The sequence below is a fragment of the Trichosurus vulpecula genome, chromosome 7 (genome assembly GCF_011100635.1).
Source record: "Trichosurus vulpecula isolate mTriVul1 chromosome 7, mTriVul1.pri, whole genome shotgun sequence".
In the NCBI taxonomy this organism is placed as follows: domain Eukaryota; kingdom Metazoa; phylum Chordata; class Mammalia; order Diprotodontia; family Phalangeridae; genus Trichosurus; species Trichosurus vulpecula.
The window spans coordinates 250,403,878-250,423,517 of NC_050579.1; the positions used below are offsets into that span (position 1 = coordinate 250,403,878).

General features: G+C 42.2%; 1 protein-coding gene across 1 annotated transcript; it reads left to right on the forward strand.

Annotated features, from left to right (window-relative positions):
* The first annotated feature begins 11,707 nt into the window (after nt 1-11,707).
* LOC118857890 (zinc finger protein 558-like) lies at nt 11,708-18,644 on the forward strand. The gene is made up of 3 exons (XM_036768364.1): nt 11,708-11,993; nt 17,213-17,433; nt 18,162-18,644. The coding sequence occupies exons 1-3, from the start codon at nt 11,708-11,710 to the stop codon at nt 18,642-18,644; spliced, it is 990 nt and encodes a 329-aa protein (XP_036624259.1).
* Nucleotides 18,645-19,640: the final 996 nt, after the last annotated feature.

Here is a 19,640-nt window from a genome sequence, read left to right on the forward strand (position 1 = left end):
CTGTGGAAACCTGGACTTAAAACAGATGCCAAGGGATCAGATTATCCAGTAAGTTCTTGCACACTGTCCTATGAGAATCTGAATTGGCTTGGGGCTGCCTGGCTTCTGATTTCTATACCCATCAAAAGGGCACAGTACTCAAGATGCCCAGAAGGGTATTATCATATGCTCACTTCTCTCTCTTCTCTGGACACAGGTAACCTCTGGACCTCAATGTGTATTAAGGATTCAAAAAGAGAACAATAAAAAATGAGCAACTGCTTATACAGACAAGGGATAGATTCTTCAGAAATACTCAAATGATTTTCTACAGGACTCAGATAGTTTTTAAGAAGTTTCATTCCAGGAAAAGTTAAGCCCAAAGCAGACCTATTACTTAAGCAGATACCTATGCAAGGTGGATAGTACCCTATTCTCCCAAGTTCTGTTAAAACTGGCCCCAATTCTCCCTCACTTCAGTGAAATCTTCATTTATTGTTTGTTTTAGGTTCAGCTCAGTCCGGAGTTTCATAGAATCTTAGCTTGAGGATTGGTAGGGATCTTACCAGTCACCTAATCCAATCCCTTCACTTTACAGATGAGGAAATTGAGGCCCAGTGAGGTTATATAACCACCTGAGATCACAAAGTAGTGAGTGGCAGAGGCAAGATTTGAACCCAGATCTTCTGACTCCAAAATCTAGTCCTTACACCACATCCGTGGGTCACTGACAGCAAGCATGGGGTCTGCCAGTGCTGGGCCACAATGAAAGAGTAAAATGTAAGAGGAGAGAACTGTTTGCCTATCCAGCCCAGAGTTGGTCATCAGGGTTTATGATGATCAGATGTTAGTGGTATGGCCAGGATTTCTAGACAGCAGACCTGAACTGTTGATTCCCATGCTTTCTCCCAATCATCCACAGAAACAGCAGCTCACTCTAGTTGCATGAAATTTAGTTAGGTCACTGATGGTTAATCATTTCAAGAGTCTTCTCATTGGTATTGGAAAGCCCCAAAGGAGAAGCTACGTTCTCTCCCCACTCTGATGATAAAGATTTGGGCAAAGAATCACCCTCATCATGATAATATTCCAGGAGAACCTGGTCACACCTTCCTCAGTCTGGTGGGGATGTAGACTTAGCAAACATCCCCAAGACAACTTTTTGTTCTAGAATTGATTTTTGTCCTGTCCTCCCCACTCCCCATCTTCCCATCCTTCCTTCTCCTCTGCTTCTCTCCAGCATTCTTTTGTCATCAAATTAGAGTTTTTGTGTTGACCAAAAAAAAACTATTCCTCAGTCTTTCACAAACATTTGATTTTCTATAAAAATATTTTTCTGGACAAAACAACTTTGGACCATGATTCCTTTGTAAAGGATGGACTTTCAGAAGGGTAAGTCAGATTAGCACAGTCATAAGAATAGGGGCCTGAGACCTGAGTTCTAATTCTGTCTTTGCTAGATCTCTGATTATGGATCATTTAATTCACCTTCCTGAGCCTCTCTTCCTCATCTCTTCATTTAACTTAGGGCCTTTTTAAAGTTAGGAACTTAAGAATTCTTAAAAATAAAATGTTGCATCACTTGGACCCCCAACATCACAACAAAAACCCCAGATCTACATAAATAAGACCCACTCAGAGACAGTTGACTCCAACTCACACTGACTACAAAAGAGTGTATTCACTTCCTATGACACTTTGGGTGAATATAGTTGCATCTCCAGTAGGGGCTCATAAAATTCACCTTTTACCTTCTGTTGAGATCATCTTAAATTATGATTGGCAATCTTGTACATGGGGCAAGACCACAAAACATGTCTAGGACAGGTAGCATGGAACAAACCTACAAATTAACTTGCCATGGAATGGTTTGGGGAGACTCTGAAACACAAGGCTCCATATGGGAAGTGATCCTGGGAAAGTGCCCCATAAAAGAGAGGCAGGAACAAAAGGGACAAAAGCTCCCTATGGTTAGAGATCCTGAGACGCTGAAAGTCCACTGAGTTGATGTGTGGTGGCAGAAGGAAGATAAAACAAAGCCAAAAGCATATCCACTTATGGTACAGACACCAGGGGTAAGGAGAGAGAAGTGCATTTTTCTATTTTAAGTAATTATACTTGCTAACAAGGTAGTAAGCTCAGTTGTTCCCATGCTGCTGTAGTCCATGTGTTCTCTAAATTCCCATGTCCTAGGGAAAAGCCTGGATTGCCACACCCTAGTTACAGCTCTGGAGATCAGAACCGAGTTTGGAAGTGTGTAGGAAATTCTGATGAGACTAGGGCATTCACCATTTTCTCCTTATGAAGACTCTCTTTCTTCTCTTCTTTATGGATTTTATTCTGGAAAGATTGTTCTTCTCATTGTTCTGGTCTGTAGGGTTTTTCAGCTTCTTCCAGCAAGAGCAACAGATGCTATGGATGGAGGATTTTAGGTCATAGCAGTATTGGTGTGTGCGGGGGTTACATTTATGGTTGGTGAAGCAAGCCAAAGGGACAGTCTATGGTGCTGTGATGGGCAAGCCACCATCCCCAGAAGTGGGGTATGACAACTTACTTTGAAATACCATATGGCAATTTCAAGTATGTTGACCCTTGTAGGTTTTGCCATCATTTCAGCTCTGTCCTCGATGAGGATCAGCCTCTTGACCTGGTGCTTGACTGGTGCTCAGGCTCATCTTCCTGGTGCAGGCTCTCACTTTCTTTGTTTTGACCCCAATTTTGTTGGCCATTTCTTCTTTCTTGTATCCATTTGGTAAAAATACGTGGCAGCTGAAGTCCTCTGTGCCTTTCTAGAGTGCTTCCAGAGTGGGCAATTGGCCACAGAAAGTGAATCAGGGGTGGTCACTGTCTGTAGCAACCATCCAACTGAGGGTCTCTTCTCTTAGTGTCACTTCAGGGTCCCGGTGTTTCCTCTTCTTCACTTTCCTCCCTATGTTCTTTCAGGGTGGTCACTGAATCTGTTTGCAGACTCACAGCAGATACACTTTGGGAAGGAGAATCTAGTGTCCTCCTCTCACCTGCCTTCCCTTCACACATCCAAAGCCGCTTCTGGTCTCATCCCAAACCAGCCTCAGCGCCTGCATTCAGGAGATGCTCCAGCTTCATTGATTTTTGTTTTTGCTGACAGATACTAAGGAGATGCAGGAGTAGGAAAAAGAAGAGAAGGAGGAGGAAAATGAATATTTAGATGGAGAGAAAGCCTTACTTAGTTCTTCACTCACAAACCCTGAGAAATCAAATGAACAAGCGCTCAGTTTCATTCTTTCCAGCCTACAACACCCTTTCTTAGTCAGCCACCTCCCGCCTTTAGATGCCCAAATTTCTTGGTGAGAAGGGCCGCATCACATTCTCCTTCCTTTCCCAGCCCAGGTTTCCATTTGGGGAGTTTGTCTTCAAACAAAGAAATCTCCCCAGGCTACCCACTCTGCCCACTACCCTGTGCCCTCCATAGTAAACCCACCCAAGCCTGTTAAGTGATATTTATTTGGCCTCTGTGACTGAAGCTTGAACCTGGGGCTCCAGGGTGTTCTCTGTTACCCTTTTCCATCCCCAACAACCTCCCTCTAGTTTCCCAGGGTCCCTGTTTACTTTCTACCCCCAGAGTGGTCCCTGAGCCTTTGTATCCTGATCAAGCCTAGATGCCTCCTGGGTCTTGGATTGTAAACCTGATCTCAGTCACAGTTTCCAGAAACACAGTTGCTCAAATCAGAGATAAGGTTTGATTTGTCACAGTCTAGTCTCCTGTCAACAAAGCCAGAGAGAAATCACTTCTTGGGCACATGCTGCTCTGTACAACGCTGTTTAATTCCGCTAGGACTCAGTTTCCTCAAGGAAATTGGAGCTAGACTACTTTTCTAGTTCTATTCATCATTCTTCTGCTGGTTGCAGCCTATGGAAAGCCAAGAAAAATGGAAAAAGAGGCAGATACCTAAAGTCCCAGCTCTGTTACTGTTACATATGCGGTCCCCCTACATTTGAATGTATATGCATAGAGGTCAGGCAGGGATTGGAACACCTGTAGATTTTCTGCCATAATGGGTGACCTATGTGAGACTCTCAGTAAGCATATCGCTATCAACCACTCTTTTCAACACTCGTCAGAGCTGTTCTTGTTGAACTTCCCTGCAAGTCCCTTCAGAGTCTTCAGAATCTCTGTAGAATGCTGTGACCTTGTCAGCGACATTAGACATTAGACAAATCTGCACCCTCTGATTTAGAATAGACATGGCGATTACTGAACCCATTCATTCCATCAATCAAATGATGATTTCCCAAAAGTCAGTTGCCTGATTCTTTTAATATTGGGGGGATGCCAGGGGCAGCGTTTGAGCAGTCTAAATGTCATGTCTCTCATACAACACAAATGCCCCACCTCTCTTTCCTGCCATGAATGTCCTTGTTGATAGCCTTTAAGCTACAGATTATGTCTAGGTCTCTCGCTCACCCTCCACCATGCATCCTTCTCTTGTCCTTTGGGGCACCTACAGTTTTGATTCTCCTCCAATCATAGTATCCCCTGATTTAATATGATAGAGAATCACCTGAAAAACATTATGGTTTTTATGTAGATCTTGAGCAACAACAAGCACTTGTAGACCAATGGAAATGGCTGAGCAACTTCTCAAATGGGATCCAGTCTAATCTCCTGCTCCTGTCTTGGCCATTATGGAGTCAAATCTCCTCACAGGCAAGCTAGTATGGAGTTAGCCCAGATGTTTCTGGGAATCTAAGGTGTCCTACACAATGTACTTTTTTCTCCTAATTGTCCTACTTCTCCTACAAGTCTCCTGACTTGTGGTGGTAGGCAGAGTCTTGAAAGGTCCAAATTGGGTGAAAGGTGAGCTTGTCATACTCACAAAATTGACAACTCAACCCTCAGGTGTAGGTGTGGCACTACAGAGGACGGACAATAAAGTCCATTTAGGGACATCCTGAATATTGTTCCATTTGGGGCACAGCAACTGTAAAGTTTGTGATTTATAGAAGGCGTGTTATTTTGTAATTGCTATTTAATGTCCAAAATACTCATTTTGTCACAGCAATCCACTCACAGATTCCAATAACTAGAAAAGGCCTTTTGAAGTTATTGAGAAACAAAGCACAGTGGATCTTGTATCTAACATTTACTAAGGAGACAGGTTGTCTGAAGATGCCTCAGATTCTTATGATCAATATGGGTGATAAGAAGGCCTCATGGCCCCTTTAGATGGTACCTTCACAGCTCAAATGTGGCTTTAACTTTAAGGAGATATCCATTTTAGATGATCCAGGGAAGTGTTCTTGCCTACACTGGTCAGTTTGAGAAAGAAGTATCTAAAGGGCTAGGGCCTGAGGAAAAACAGTATGGGCTTAAAAGATGGCTCCCATGACAAAGTCAAATGCATCAACTACAATGAATTGTGTCAGTAAGTTTATATGTATCAGCACAAGGACTGCTATGAACTAGGTCTACAGATCATTAGATGCAACCTCAATTTAGGTGCTTTCAGCAGATCACAGAAATATGATCATTGAGGGAAATGAATGAAGAAACAGTTTTAGTACTCTGTGAAGCTGAGGAACAGCTTCCATGGAAGCCCTTGTCCCCTGTACCTGATTGTAATATGGTCCCCTCATAAACTTCTGGTGTGCCCCCAAGAACTGTATCTCCTCCTTCACAAAATGGCATTTCTCTAATTTGCTTAATAGCAGATGCCGGCAAAGGTTTTGGGGGTAGGGACTAGCTCAGACTAATTCAGTGAGGCACAAAGGATCCTGGGAATAGCTCACCAAAATAAACCACTATTCTGCTAACAGGTCTTGAATCACCAAATTTCTGAACCTCTGAAAAATGATGGTGGTATTGCTCCATCCAAATGGTGTGACCCAGTATTCATACATGTCAGACTGTAATGTCATCTGTCTTGTAATGTCTTTTCCTATCTGGACCAGGCTATATGTCCCCAGAAGTTCAATTTGATGACTGTCCCAGCTCTTGCCAACTGGTCCATCAGATTGTGCTCAAAGGATAAGGGGATATTGGTTCTGGACAATGGAATTTGGGGTCCATAGTCATGGCAAAGCCGCAGCTCCCCTCTCCACTTTTTAACAATGTCAAGGCTCTATCTTTGAGTTAAAGAACTATATTAACAAAGGATGTGATGCCACTGGCTAAAGTGAGGGTATCTTAGGACCAGAATCTCAACTCAGATATCACTTTAGCATAATTTTTGCTTTTCTGATCCTTCCTCAGCTTGTTAGAGTCTCTCCTCCTCCCCCACCAAAATTACACTCTATTTTGTTTTCACTTGATTTATATGTGATATATGTACGTACATATACATACGTGTGTGCATACAGACACACACACACACACACATTTTATATAAAAGAATGTGAACTCATTGAGAGCATGGGCTCTTTTTGTCTTTGCATTTCCAGTGCTTAGTACAGTACTTGGCATGTGGTAGTCACTTAGTAAGTGCTGATTGGTTGATTGACCAATTTGACAACCAAAACAAAAAACCTTCAAGGGGCCACAAAATCTAGTTGGACAGTATAAAACCTATCTTGACCCTCCTTGTATTAGGAAAGGAGCTCTGGGGCAGGATGCAGCTGAGCAATATGGCTGAAGGTGGCTTAGAGCTGAGCAGAAGAATACATCCAGATCTTCCTGAGTCACATGCAAAGGTGAAGTCAGGCAGATAATCAGTGTCCAGAATGTCCATGTTTACTAAGGCAACAGATGGTCTGAAGGTGCTCCAGTATGATCCAATATGATCAGTATGAACAAGAAGGCATCATGTCCCCTTCAGATGGTACGGCTCAAGTGTGGTTTCAACTTCAAGGTGGTATCCTAAAATGGATATCTAAAATGATGATCTAGGGAAATCTTTTCCCCAGCATCGGTTAATTTGAGGAAGAAGTATCATGAGGATGTGGGTCATATTTAGGTTGATCCAATTTGGATTAACCATTGGCTCATTGGCATGGACGAGAATGAAGCACCCATCAATTGGTTTGACTAGCACCAGGGTGGCATGAAATCATCAGGAAACACTCTGTCTCTGCACCAGCTCTGAGTCAATAAAAGTTTTGAATCTACCATTAGTGGGACCTGCAGTGTCTGGGACTTTACAATGTATTATCTAAGTTGAAAAGAGATGGAGGCTGATGGACATGGAGACAAAGCCAATTTAGGGGTGGATGGTGAGTCTCCTCATCCATAATTCTGCTAGGGTAGCACCCTGCCTGGGTGGGAATCTGTGACTGGGAGTTAAGTGTGCACAGGGCACTTGACCCACAGAGAAGCACACAAAACTAACTCCTATTGCTATGCCAAGAGAGCACTGGAGGGTATGCTCCAAGGCTGAACTGTAACTACAGATTGACTTGACATGCATGAATTGCCAGATTGGTGCAACAGGTCAGCAGCCATGGCCACCCAACTTTATTTATTCGAAATGGGAAAAAGTCCTCTAAGAACTTATCTACCGGGGCAAATGTATTCCAGGCCACATTCTGATTTCAGGTATAGGAAGAAGGAGATAGTATTTTCTACCAGAATCCCAGATCTATCAGAACTAGCAGACCTGTGAGTTAATTGGTTTGGCTTTCACAAGCTATCAGTCTCTTGAACATCTCTGAGAGGCCTCTCTACATGTTGACTTGGGGTCGGGGTGGGAGGCTGCTGTCTGTAACATAGGGAATGGACTAGTAGGAACCCTGTTCTACTCCTTTGGATGACGTGAAAACAACCATGTTAATGGGGCATCCCCAGGGATGAATTATCCATAAAAATCAGGGATCATGGGAGACCCACCACTCACCTGGTCCAATTTCTGGGGTTCCAACCACAGCTACAAAGCACTGTGTGGGTTAGGCTGTTGAATCTTTCAAGGTCTCAAATGCTTCTTTGTAGTATTGCTAGTTGGGGGGGGGGGGTTGGGGGGAGAGCAGGGAGGGCTGGTAGAGGCCTGCCTAACATAGCTGCTGTCACAAGCTTAGTCATCTCTGGCTCTTCCTGCCAAGATAATGGCAGAAGGGTTAGCTGCCATGTTTTTCTACTTGTATGCCAGAGTGTGTGCAATTGTGCCATGCTCCAAAGAGGGGAAGAGTATTAAGTGCCCACTGTGTGCCAGGCACTGTACTAAACTCTGTACAGATATCACTTCTGTTGATTAACCCTCCTGTTTTCCTGTCTGCCCTTCCTCCTGCCCCACAGAACAATGCTCTTTAGCTGCCTGCTTGGGGAAGGGCAGGATGAGGGAGTGCAAGAAAAGAATAGCAAGTGGAAATGATAATATTTGGTAGTAAGGGGTAGGTAGGTTGAGTAGACAACGTCACTGGACTTGAAGTGATAGAAGGGATGTTCCCTACCTCCCGGTTACCAGGACTGATGGTCAGAGAGACATCAGAGTAGAATTGCCAATGGCTCTCCTTGCCAGGGTCTGCTGTTGAGTCAGCTCACTCGATCCCATGAGAAATAAGCTGGACATGGCAAGAAACAGTCAGAAGTCCCTGACAGTGATAAGAGACAAAACAGAAAAGAACCAGGCCCCCGAGTTCAGAGATAATGGAATGAGGGGGAGGATCTGAGCACAGAGTACAGAGTTCCTGAGTCTTCACCTGTCCTTGCTAGAAGGCAGAAGTTGAACACCATCTGGGAGCTGCACTGTGTTGTCAGCACTTCTTTGCCCACTGAAAGAAGGGAAAGGAAGGAGGAGGGAGTAAGCATTTATATATTGCCTACTATGACCCAGGCTCTGTGCTAAACTTTCCTTTTTTTTTTTACAATCACCTCATCTGATCCCTCCAACAACCTTGGGAGGTAGGTGCTATTATTATTCCCATTTTACAGATGAGGAAACTGAGGCAGACAGAAATTAAGTGACTTGCCTAGGTGTATCAGCAAGGCAATAATCACAACATCAATGATGATTGTGAATAGTTGTGTGTAGTTCTGTATCACAAAATATAAGAGACTCTCCATATAGAAGGTAGAAGAAGTAAAACATTTATTCAGACACCAGAGAACCAAATCCCAGCAAACCCACTTTATCATAACAGCAAGGACCTTAAAATACAATATCACAGCATGGGGCCTTGCCATCCCATTAGCCTGCCCCCATGCTGGGGCCTTGTATCAGTAAGGCAGGTGTCCCAATACTGATGGTGACCTATGAATATGCCTATATAGTTCTGTATCACAGAATATAAGAGACTCTCCATATAGAAGACGAAGAAGTAAAACATTTATTCAGACACCAGAGGATCAAATCCCAAAACCAATAACTCCAATTCAACATAGCAGCAATTATATCCCCAAACCAGCAAGTCCACTTCATTATAACAGCAAAGAAATTAAAACGCTCTATCACAGCAGAGAGCCAAGTCATCCCATAACTTTCCCCTCTGCTGGGGCCTTCCCATAAATACTCACAAATCCTAGCTGTCTGCTTGCCTGCATCCTCTCCTCCTGCAGTTCTGAGAGGAGTTTAACAGTTACCCTCAGAGTATATATACCCTTTTTAGAGCCTGAGGGTTTCACAACCCTCTTGACCTAATTAGCAAAAGGGTGTGGGCCTTCCTACGAACAAGCCTCCCCTAATCAAGCTTCCCTTAACTAGCTCCACCTGAGACATATTAATGGGAGGGGAAGATCTTTAATCACATTAATACCACAGGCCTTCCCACAAACTTATAAATCTTATCTGGCTCCTTTCCTGTGTCCTTCTCCTCCCACAATTCTAACTCACTCTGAGCATTTTCTGCCCCACCCTTCCAGTTCCACTCATTCAGCAAGCTCCTACCACCACATGTGACTTAGGCTTCTGTAATGGCAAGCAATGGGACATTTTGCTGTTTTTTTTTTCTTTTGGACTGCTTCTCAGCACTAAGGCAGTCAAGTGCCTTTGATTGAGTCTTGCCTTTGTTTGAATCAAGAGTCTCTGATGACCTGCTTTAGTCACAAGAAAGCCTAAGTCACATGAGTTTGAGTCACATGGTTGTGACACCCTCTGTGGGCTGCCCTGAAGAAGTATATATATATATACTCTGAGGTTAGCATTTTGCTTTGGGGGCTCACTCATTAGAAGTGTTCATGTGATTTGGCCAGATGAGACTCTGGGTAGCCATTAAGGAGCCCCCTAGCTTTGAAAACCCAGATGTTGGTGCTTCTCTCTCTGGTAACTATGTATGTATTGCTATGGACAGACAGAAGCTCTGTCTGATAGTTTGTGTTATTTGCTCTGTTTATATAATTTCTGCTTGTAATTTCTGTTTGCATTTTCTCTGAAGTTCAGGGTACTGACTTTTTCCCTGAACTAAGTGAATGATATATGTATGTTTAATTACAGTGAGATTGTTACCCCCTTTAAGTTGCTTGCCTTCAGAAAACAGATCAAAGAACTTGTGCTAGCAGCTCTCCCTCCTGTGTGCTGGTGTTGTTAATGTTACATCTCCACAGCAACTGCTAGTAACATTGGTGTTATAGCTTCCTCAGACAAAAGCAGGTGACATGGGCCTATTAATGGGTGGGAAAGACCTTACAATTTAAATTACCAATACTCGAGGATCACACAGCAAAACAAGGTCTGATGTCAGATTCAGACTCCGGTTTTCCTGACTCCAGGCCCAGTGCTCTATCAATTGCATCATCGGCTGCTTCTAGCAGCTGTATGGAACTAGGTAGGCTGAACTATGCCTTTCCCAGAACTTTTGAGCTTGAGTAGCCTATGTACTATTTAAGATCACCTGGGTTTAGGAGGAGCAGCCAGCATGTGACAACACAGTAGACATTTTATTATTGTTTGTTGTTTTTATCATCCCTTGGCCAAGAGTGGTTGTGGTTGTTGTTTGTCCTTCTTTTCCAAAGAGTACCAATGATATCATGCGTGATGTCTTAACTTGTTCTCAAATTGGATCTAAAGGGACAGAGTTGGGGAATGTCTTCAGCCTCACTCTCTCTTCAAGAGTCACCAAAGTCCAGTGGCAGGACAAAAGTCAAAATGACTGGTGATGACCCAAAAAGCAGTGGATGATCTTGATATCTTTGATGTCTGATCAAGCTCTAAGCACTCCACCTGGGCCAAGAGTAAAACATTATACACAGGCTAGCATGTTGTACCTATGTTCATATCTCTATGGGGAGCCACTCCATCAAGCCATAGCCATGGGACTAGGTTTCAGTGAAATAGGAAATTCAGAGAAGAGACAGAGTTTTGTCAATAAAGTAGAAACTCAGAGATGATTCTGATTGGGCAAATCCATACCAACCACGCCCCCTAGACTAATACACCAGTGTTGCTACTCTGAGAGCAAAAGGACTTGTGCACCCTCCTCTGAGAATCATAGGGTTTGCCACTCTTCCTCCAATCCCCAACCCAGCACCTCCACCTGGGTGGGATTGATTCAGAACCTGATCCAGCCCATTGAACAAGATCAGGTTAGTAGCAAGTGGTGCCATTCATTGGTTAAACCTGTAATGAAGACTCTGCCAAGATAGTAGAAAGGGTAATTCTGGCTTGTGGAAAGGGTGACAGGGATGGTCAAGAGGCATGTGGCCAGCAGCTGGAAAGCTCTTGGCCAATGGCTGAGGACAAGGAGCAGAATCTCAGTCCTTTGGGGTTGGGGGAGGACATGCATCCAGTCAGAAGCCCCTGAGAAGGAGGACCCAGACAAGGTGGCCAGGGAGAGTGGGAGAGAGGCTCCAGGGCCTGAGGATGGACACTTTGCCATCCCTTGATAAATGAGCAGAGGTTGGCGCAAGAAAGGAGTGACCTCTGGGCTCCTGGCAGCTCCTGGTTCCCCGGAATCACTTACCTTCCAGCATGTGGCTGTTCCCTTCAACCAGGAGGAGTGGAGACACCTGGACCCAGCTCAGAAGATCCTCTACCAAGAGGTGATGCTGGAGAACTATCAGCACCTGGTCTTCCTGGGGCTTCCACTTTCCAAGCTAGAGCTGTTCTCCCACCTGGAGTGTAGGGAAAGCCCATGGATACTGTTGAAGAAAGAGCTGAGAAACCTCTGTGCAGGTGATTTGAAATATGCACAGATGTTCTCTGTTCTTTTTTTTAAAATTTAATTTAAATTTATTTATTTAACATATTTAGTTTTCAGCATTGATTTTCACAACAGTTTGAATTACAAATTTTCTCCCCATTTCTACCCTCCCCCCCACTCCAAGATGGCATATATTCTGGTTGCCCTGTTCCCCAGTCAGCCCTCCCCTCTATCACCCCCCTCCCCTCTCATCCTCTTTTCCCTTCCTTACTTGTAGGGCAAGATAAATTTCTACACCCCATTGCCTGTGTATCTTATTTTTTAGTTGCATGCAAAAACTTTTTTTTTGTTTTTGAACATCTGTTTTTAAAACTTTGAGTTCCAAATTCTTTCCCCTCTTCCCTTCCCACCCACCCTCCCTAAGAAGTCGAGCAATTCAAACTAGGCCACATGTGTATCATTATGTATAACCCTTCCACAATACTCATGTTGTGAAAGACTAACTACATTTTGCTCCTTCGCAACCCATCCCGCTTTATTGAATTTTCTCCCTTGACCCTGTCCCCTTTCCAAAGTGTTTGTTTTGATTACCTCCACCCCCATCTGCCCTCCCCTCCATCATCCCCCACCTTTTATTTATTTATTTATTTTTATCTTCTTCCCTCTTCTTTCCTGTGGGGTAAGATACCCAACTGAGTATGTATGCTATTCCCTCCTCAGGCCAAATCTGATGAGAGCAAGGTTCACTCATTCCCCCCTCACTTGCCCTCTCCCCTCCTCCCACAGAACTGCTTCCTCTTGCCACCTTTATGCGAGATAATCCACCCCATTCTATCTCTCCCTATCTCCCTCTCTCAGTATGATGCTCTCTCATCCCTTAATTTCATTTTATTTCTTTTAGATATCTTCCCTTCATCTTCAACTCACCCTGTGTCTGCTCTCTCTCTTTTACATATATATATATATATGTATTTTACATATATATATGTGTATATATATATATACACATATATATATACATACATACACATACATACATATACACATAGATATATACATACATACACATTCACTTAAATATATACATAAACATATATATGCATATTCCCTTCAGCTACCCTAATACTGAGGTCTCATGAATCATACATGTCATCTTTCCATGTAGGAATGTAAACAAAACAGTTCAACTTTAGTAAGTCCCTTGCAATTTCTGTTTCTTGATTACCTTTTCATGCTTCTCTTGATTCTCGTGTTTGAAAGTCAAATTTTCTATTCAGTTCTGGTCTTTTCACTGAGAAAGCTTGGAAGTCCTCTATTTTATTGAAAATCCATATTTTGCCTTGGAGCATGATACTCAGTTTTGCTGGGTAGGTGATTCTAGGTTTTAATCCTAGCTCCATTGACCTCCGGAATATCGCATTCCAAGCCCTTCGATCTCTTAATGTAGAAGCTGCCAGGTCTTGGGTTATTCTGATTGGGTTTCCACAATACTCAAATTGTTTCTTTCTGGCTGCTTGCAGTATTTTCTCCTTGATCTGGGAGCTCTGGAATTTGGCGACAATATTCCTAGGAGATTTCTTTTTGGGATCTATTTGAGGAGGCGATCGATGGATTCTTTCAATTTCTATTTTGCCCTGTGGCTCTAGAATATCAGGGCAGTTCTCCTTGATAATTTCTTGAAAGATGGTATCTAGGCTCTTTTTTGATCATGGCTTTCAGGTACTCCAATAATTTTTAAATTGTCTCTCCTGGATCTATTTTCCAGGTCAGTGTTTTTTCCAAGGAGATATTTCACATTGTCTTCCATTTTTTCATTCCTTTGGTTCTGTTTTATAATATCCTGATTTCTCATAAAGTCACTAGCTTCCACTTGCTCCAATCTAATTTTTAAAGTAGTATTTTCTTCAGTGGTCTTTTGGACCTCCTTTTCCATTTGGCTAATTCTGCCTTTCAAGGCATTCTTCTCCTCATTGGCTTTTTGGAGCTCTTTTGCCATTTGAGTTAGTCTGTTTTTTAAGATGTTGTTTTCTTCAGTGTATTTTTCAGTATTTTTTTGGGTCTCCTTTAGCAAGTCATTGACTTGTTTTTCATGGTTTTCTCGCATCCTTCCCATTTCTCTTCCCAATTTTTCCTCTACTTCTCTAACTTGCTTTTCCAAATCCTTTTTGAGCTCTTCCATGGCCTGGGACCAGTTCATGTTTTTCTTGGAGGCTTTTGGTGGAGGCTCTTGCACTTTGTTGTCTTCTTTAGACTGTATGTTTTGGTCTTCTTTGTCACCAAAGAAAGAATCCAAAGTCTGAGACTGAATCTGGGTGTGCTTTTGCTGCCTGGCCATATTCCCAACCAACTAACTTGACCCTTGAGTTTTTCAGTGGGGTATGACTGCTTGTAGACTAACGAGTTCTATGTTCCACGTTTGGGGGGCAGGTGCCAGCTCTGTCACACCAGCACTACTCCTTCCCCAAGAACCCCCAGCCCGGGCTGGGCTTAGATCTTCAACAGGCTGTGCACTCCTGCCCCAATCCGCCACTTAATTCCTCCCACCAGGTGGGCCTGGGGCCAGAAGCAGCAGCAACTGTAGCTACCCCACCTCCGCTGCCCCCGGGGCTGGAAGCCGAACAGCGAACTCCTTCCACTCCCGCAGCTTTTCCCACTAACCTTCTCTGCAGTCTCTGGTGTTTGTGGGTTGAGGAGTCTGGTAACTACCGAAGCTCACATATTCAGCGCGCTAGGGGCCCCATCCGCCCGACTCCAAGTTCGGTTGCTCAGGCTGGGCTCTGCTCCACTCCGTTCCCAGCTCCCAGCTCCGTGTGGGATAGACCTCACCCAGAGACCATCCAGGCTGTCCTGGGCTGGAGCCCTGCTTCCCTCTGCTGTTCTGTGGGTTCTGCCATTCTATAATTGGTTCAGAGCCATTTTTATAGGTTTTTGGAGGGACTCTGTACGGAGCTCACACTAGTCCCTGCTTACCAGCCGCCATCTTGGCTCCGCCCCCAGATGTTCTCTGTTCTTAATAAAAATTTTAAAAATCTTTGTTCCCAATCATTCCCTGGATTTGAAAGATGAGATCTTTCTTCAGTTTATAATCCCCTGGATTACACAACATCCCCCTTTTCAGGGTCTTCCTTCCCCCATCTGCTGATGTCTCCCATTCTCCCTGAAGCTTGCTCAGACCAGAATAGTAGTCCAAAGACTAAGAAGACTAAAGCAGGGCATTTTGGTGGAAAAATCATACCAGGAAAAACTCTTAAGAGATAATCCCAAGGATTTTAAATTTGGAGAAGTTGGCAATTATGGCCAAGGGTTTAACAGGCATCAGGGCAACCAGAAGAGTCAAGGAAAGAAAATTTTTAGTAAGTCAAAAGGGCAGGAATGTATATTTAGGAAAAATTTCCATCAAAGATCAGTCTTTAAAATACAAAGGGAATGTACCTTCAGGAAAGAGTCTTCATAAATATGACACACATGGAAATAGCCTTAAATTATCTTCAGACCTGAATAGTTATAATGGAATCTCCTCAAGAAGGAAACTTCATATGATTAATGCTTGCAACAAGCCTTCAGTTACCATTCAGACCTTATTCGATACCACTAGAGAAAAATGCATTTGATGAAATTGACAAAGCCTTCCAGCAAAAGTGACACCTTACTTGGCATCACAGAATTTGACCTGGAGATAAATCATACATGTACAGAATGTGGAAAAACCTTCAATAAGATTCCCTACCTTATGCTACATCAGAAAATTCATACCAGAGAGAAGCCCTATAAATGGAACATATGTGAAAAACCATTCACTCAGAGAGGACATCTCACTGAACATCAAAAAATTTGTAATGGAGAAAAACCCTATAAATGTAGTGAATGTGGAAAAGCCTTTAGCAATAAATCATCCCTTATTCTCCATTGCAGATTTCATACTGGAGAGAAACCATATAAATGTCATAAATGTGGGAAAGGCTTCATCAGCAGCTCAGTCCTTATTGTACACTATAGAATTCACTCTGGAACCAAACCCCATAAATGTCATGATTACAGGAAGGCTTTCCTTTGGCATATAAGGTTTGTGGTACATCAGAAAATTCATACTGGAAAGGAACCTTATAAACGTAACATATGTAAAAAAAACCTGCAGTCAAAGGGTACAGCTTATTCAACATCTGAAAATTCATAAAGAAGAGAAGCCCTACAAATGTAGTGAGTATGGAAAAGCTTTCACCCGGAGGGGACACTTTCCTGAACATTTGAGAACCCATAGTGGAGAAACCATATACATATAATTAATGTGGTAATGCTTTTTAGCAACCACTCACATCTGACTGTCCCATCATAGAATTCATACTGAAGAGAAGTCCTATAAATGTCGTGAAAGTGGAAAAGCTTTCAGTCAAAGATGTCACCTCACTGAACACCAAAGAATTCATACTGTAGAGAAGCCTTACAAACATAATGAATGCAGTAAAGCCTTAGCAGCCGTTCACAGCTTATACTATGTCATAGAATTCATATTACAGAAAAACCCCATAAACATCATGAGTCTTCATAAATGTAAATTTACACTTCATAAATGAGTGTAAAAAAAGCCATCCCCCGCGATGTGGACCTTCCTCAGTATCAGAGAATTAAAACTGGGGGGAAATGTTATAAATATACTGAAAGTAGCAAAGTTTTCCAAAGCAGCTCTTCATCAGAGGATTCAGAGTGGAGAAAAACCCTATAAATGTAGTGAATGTGGAAAAACATTTAGCCAAAAAATATACCTTACTAAACACCAGAGACTTCATAATGGGGTGAAAACTTACAAATATAGTACATGTGGTGAGAGTAGTACTTAGTGTATATGTCTTTTCCAACATCAGTTCATTCTAGAGAGGTACCTTCCATGTCTAGTGACTATTCAGAAGCCTTCAGTAATAACTCATCTCATATTCTACATCCCAAAAGTCATAGTAGAAAGAAATCCTATGAATATTATAAATGTGGGAAGCCTTTCAGCAGTCATGCAGGCCTTCTTGAATATCTGAGAATCCATAAAGGAGAAAAACCCTACAGACATAACACGTGAAAAAAGCCTTCGGCCATAGAGGACGTCTTACTAAACATCAAAAAATTCATAATGGAGAGAAACCCTATAAATGTAGTGAATATGGAAAAGTCTTCAGCCAGTGAGTGTACCTTCCTCAGGATTGGAGAATTTGAGTTAAACCTTATAAATGTAACATATGTGGTAAGGCCTTCATCTAATCTTCAGGCCCTACACATCAGATAATTCATTCTAGAGAGAAACTCTATAGATGTAGCGAATGTAGAAAAGCCTTCAGTAACAGTTCATCACTTAACCTACATCAGCAAATACATGTGGAAGAGAAACCCTATGAATGTAATGACTGTGGAAAAATGTTCAGTGATCAGTCATCTCTTAATCTACATCAGAGAACTCATACTGAAGAGAAACCTTGGGATGTCCATAAAGTCTGTGTGCAATTTAAAATAGTTGTAACTTTGTAACTATATGTGATAGAATCTGTAATAAGGAAAAGAAGAAACACTTAATTTTTTATTGTTCTTGTTAATTTTCAACATGTCCACCATTATTACTAATACAAAGGGTAATACGATTCTGTTGTTCGTGGAAAACATTTTCAAGCTGATTTTCAGTAATGCCAGCTATCACATCAGTTATCTTAGCTTGCAAGTCTTCTTTAGGTCAAGGTTTGGTTGAATAAACATTAGTTTTCACATGTCCCCATATAAAGAAATCCAGTGGAGTCAAATCTGGTCAACGTGGAGGCCAAGAAAATGGTAGACTTTGAACAGCGGTGGTAGCTTTTAGTCCAGACAACCAAAGAACACAGTTTACTTTCTCTTCTACTGAAGCCATGGTTCAACAGCAATCCTGAAAAATAAGTAATATTTAAGTTGAATTTCTAAAAATAAAAATAAAATAAGCAAAATTTCTAAAGACAAAAATAAACTGGATACATCAAGTTTTCTAATCCTTGTTACAGATTCTTTCTATCACATATAGTTACAAAGTTACAACTATTTTAAATTGCACATGGACTTTATGGTCACCCTGTATACGTAATGAATGTGGAAAAGTCTTTAGCAACAAACCATTCCTTGATCTACATCAGAGAATTCATACTGCAGACAAACCCTATAAATGTAATAAATGTGGAAAAGCCTTTAATCGGCAGGGAGTTCTTGCTCAGCATCATAAATTTCATGATGGAGAGAAAGTATCTAAATGTAATGAATGTGGGAAAGCTTTCTTTGATAGTATGCAACTCACTCGACACATGAGAACTCATACTGGGGAGAAGCCTGATAAATGCAGTGAATGTTCCAAAGCTTTCAGTGAAAGCTTATCTCTTACTGTACATCAGAGAATTTCATTCTGGAGAAAACCATATAGATGTAATAGATGTGGGAAAGTCTTCAGCACACAGGGAAGCCTTACAAGTCATCAGGGAATTCATACTGGAGAGAAACCTTATAGTGGCAGTGATTGCAGGAGATCTTTCAACTCCAGCTCATCCCCTGAAAAACATAAAAGAACTCATACTGAGGAGAAGTCCCATAAATGTCTTGAATGGGGAAAAGCCTTCATTCACAGGTTGTCCTTTACAGTACATCAGAGAAGTCATACCAGAGAGAAACCCTGCAAATATAATGAGTGAAGAAAGGCTTTCAATGAGGGAAGACAGGCTTCTTCAACATCAGAGAATTCATACTGAAAAGAAACTCCGGAAGTTTGTTGCTTATGGGATAACCTTCCCCTAAGAGGAAAACTATTTAGCATCAGAAAATTCACACTTAACAGAAATATCATAAATAAGATGCATATGGAAAGGCCTTGTGGATTAGTCTCAGCATCAGAGACTTCATAAAAGAGATGAACTCTTGGTATTAATGCCAGGAAGCTAGAGACTTGCTGACTTACATATCTCAGAATGATGATAATTAGGTGATGTTTTGGGTTCCCCCTCAGATTTCAATCTTTCAGAGGAGATTTTTTTTAGTTAAAGGTCCTTACTTTAAATCATAGTACCATCTTGAGCTTTAGACTCAGGCTGCTTGATTACACAGGTCTAATGTCCCTCTGGCCCTGGCTGAAGCACCTTTGAGTGACAAGGACAGGACCAGCAGCTGTTACCTGTCCTCTGGAAGTTTTTCAAACTTTGGAACTATGGGCACCCACTAAGACACGAGGGAATGTTTAATGGAGGAGAGCACTTCAGAGAAGGTCATTTTTCCAGGGTGCTTTCCAGGGAATGCAGACCTTTGGAGGAGGGGGGCAGAGTAACTGGACAGCCAGACAGCAGAAGGAGGACTGTAGGCCTCTAGGGAATTTGGAGATAGTATGATATCCGAATCCACTAAGGACTCAAGGGTGGTGAGAATATCTCCTGCATATCTGACTAATTGGTTTTATGAATGTCGTTTGTTTTCCCACTTTGGTCATTTCTAAACCCTAACTGAGCCCTTCTTGTAACAAAGAAAAGCATGAGATAATAGCTCAAATACTCTATTTTACTTATTTGTATACGTGTGTGTGTGTGTGTGTGTGTGTGTGTGTGTACTTATAGTTACAAACAGTATATGCAGAGACATTCTATGCCTGCAGGTCTCTGCCTTTCTACTGAAAGGGGAGAGGTTGGTTGTGATTTTTCAGA

Excerpts from the sequence above, each read along its gene's own strand:
- LOC118857890 (XM_036768364.1), top strand. The coding sequence starts at position 11,708 with ATGAGCAGAGGTTGGCGCAAGAAAGGAGTGACCTCTGGGCTCCTGGCA. Across the intron at positions 11,994-17,212 it reads GCTGAGAAACCTCTGTGCAG|GCCCTACACATCAGATAATT; the intron begins GTGATTTGAAAT and ends TCTAATCTTCAG. Across the intron at positions 17,434-18,161 it reads AACCTTGGGATGTCCATAAA|GGAGTTCTTGCTCAGCATCA; the intron begins GTCTGTGTGCAA and ends TTTAATCGGCAG.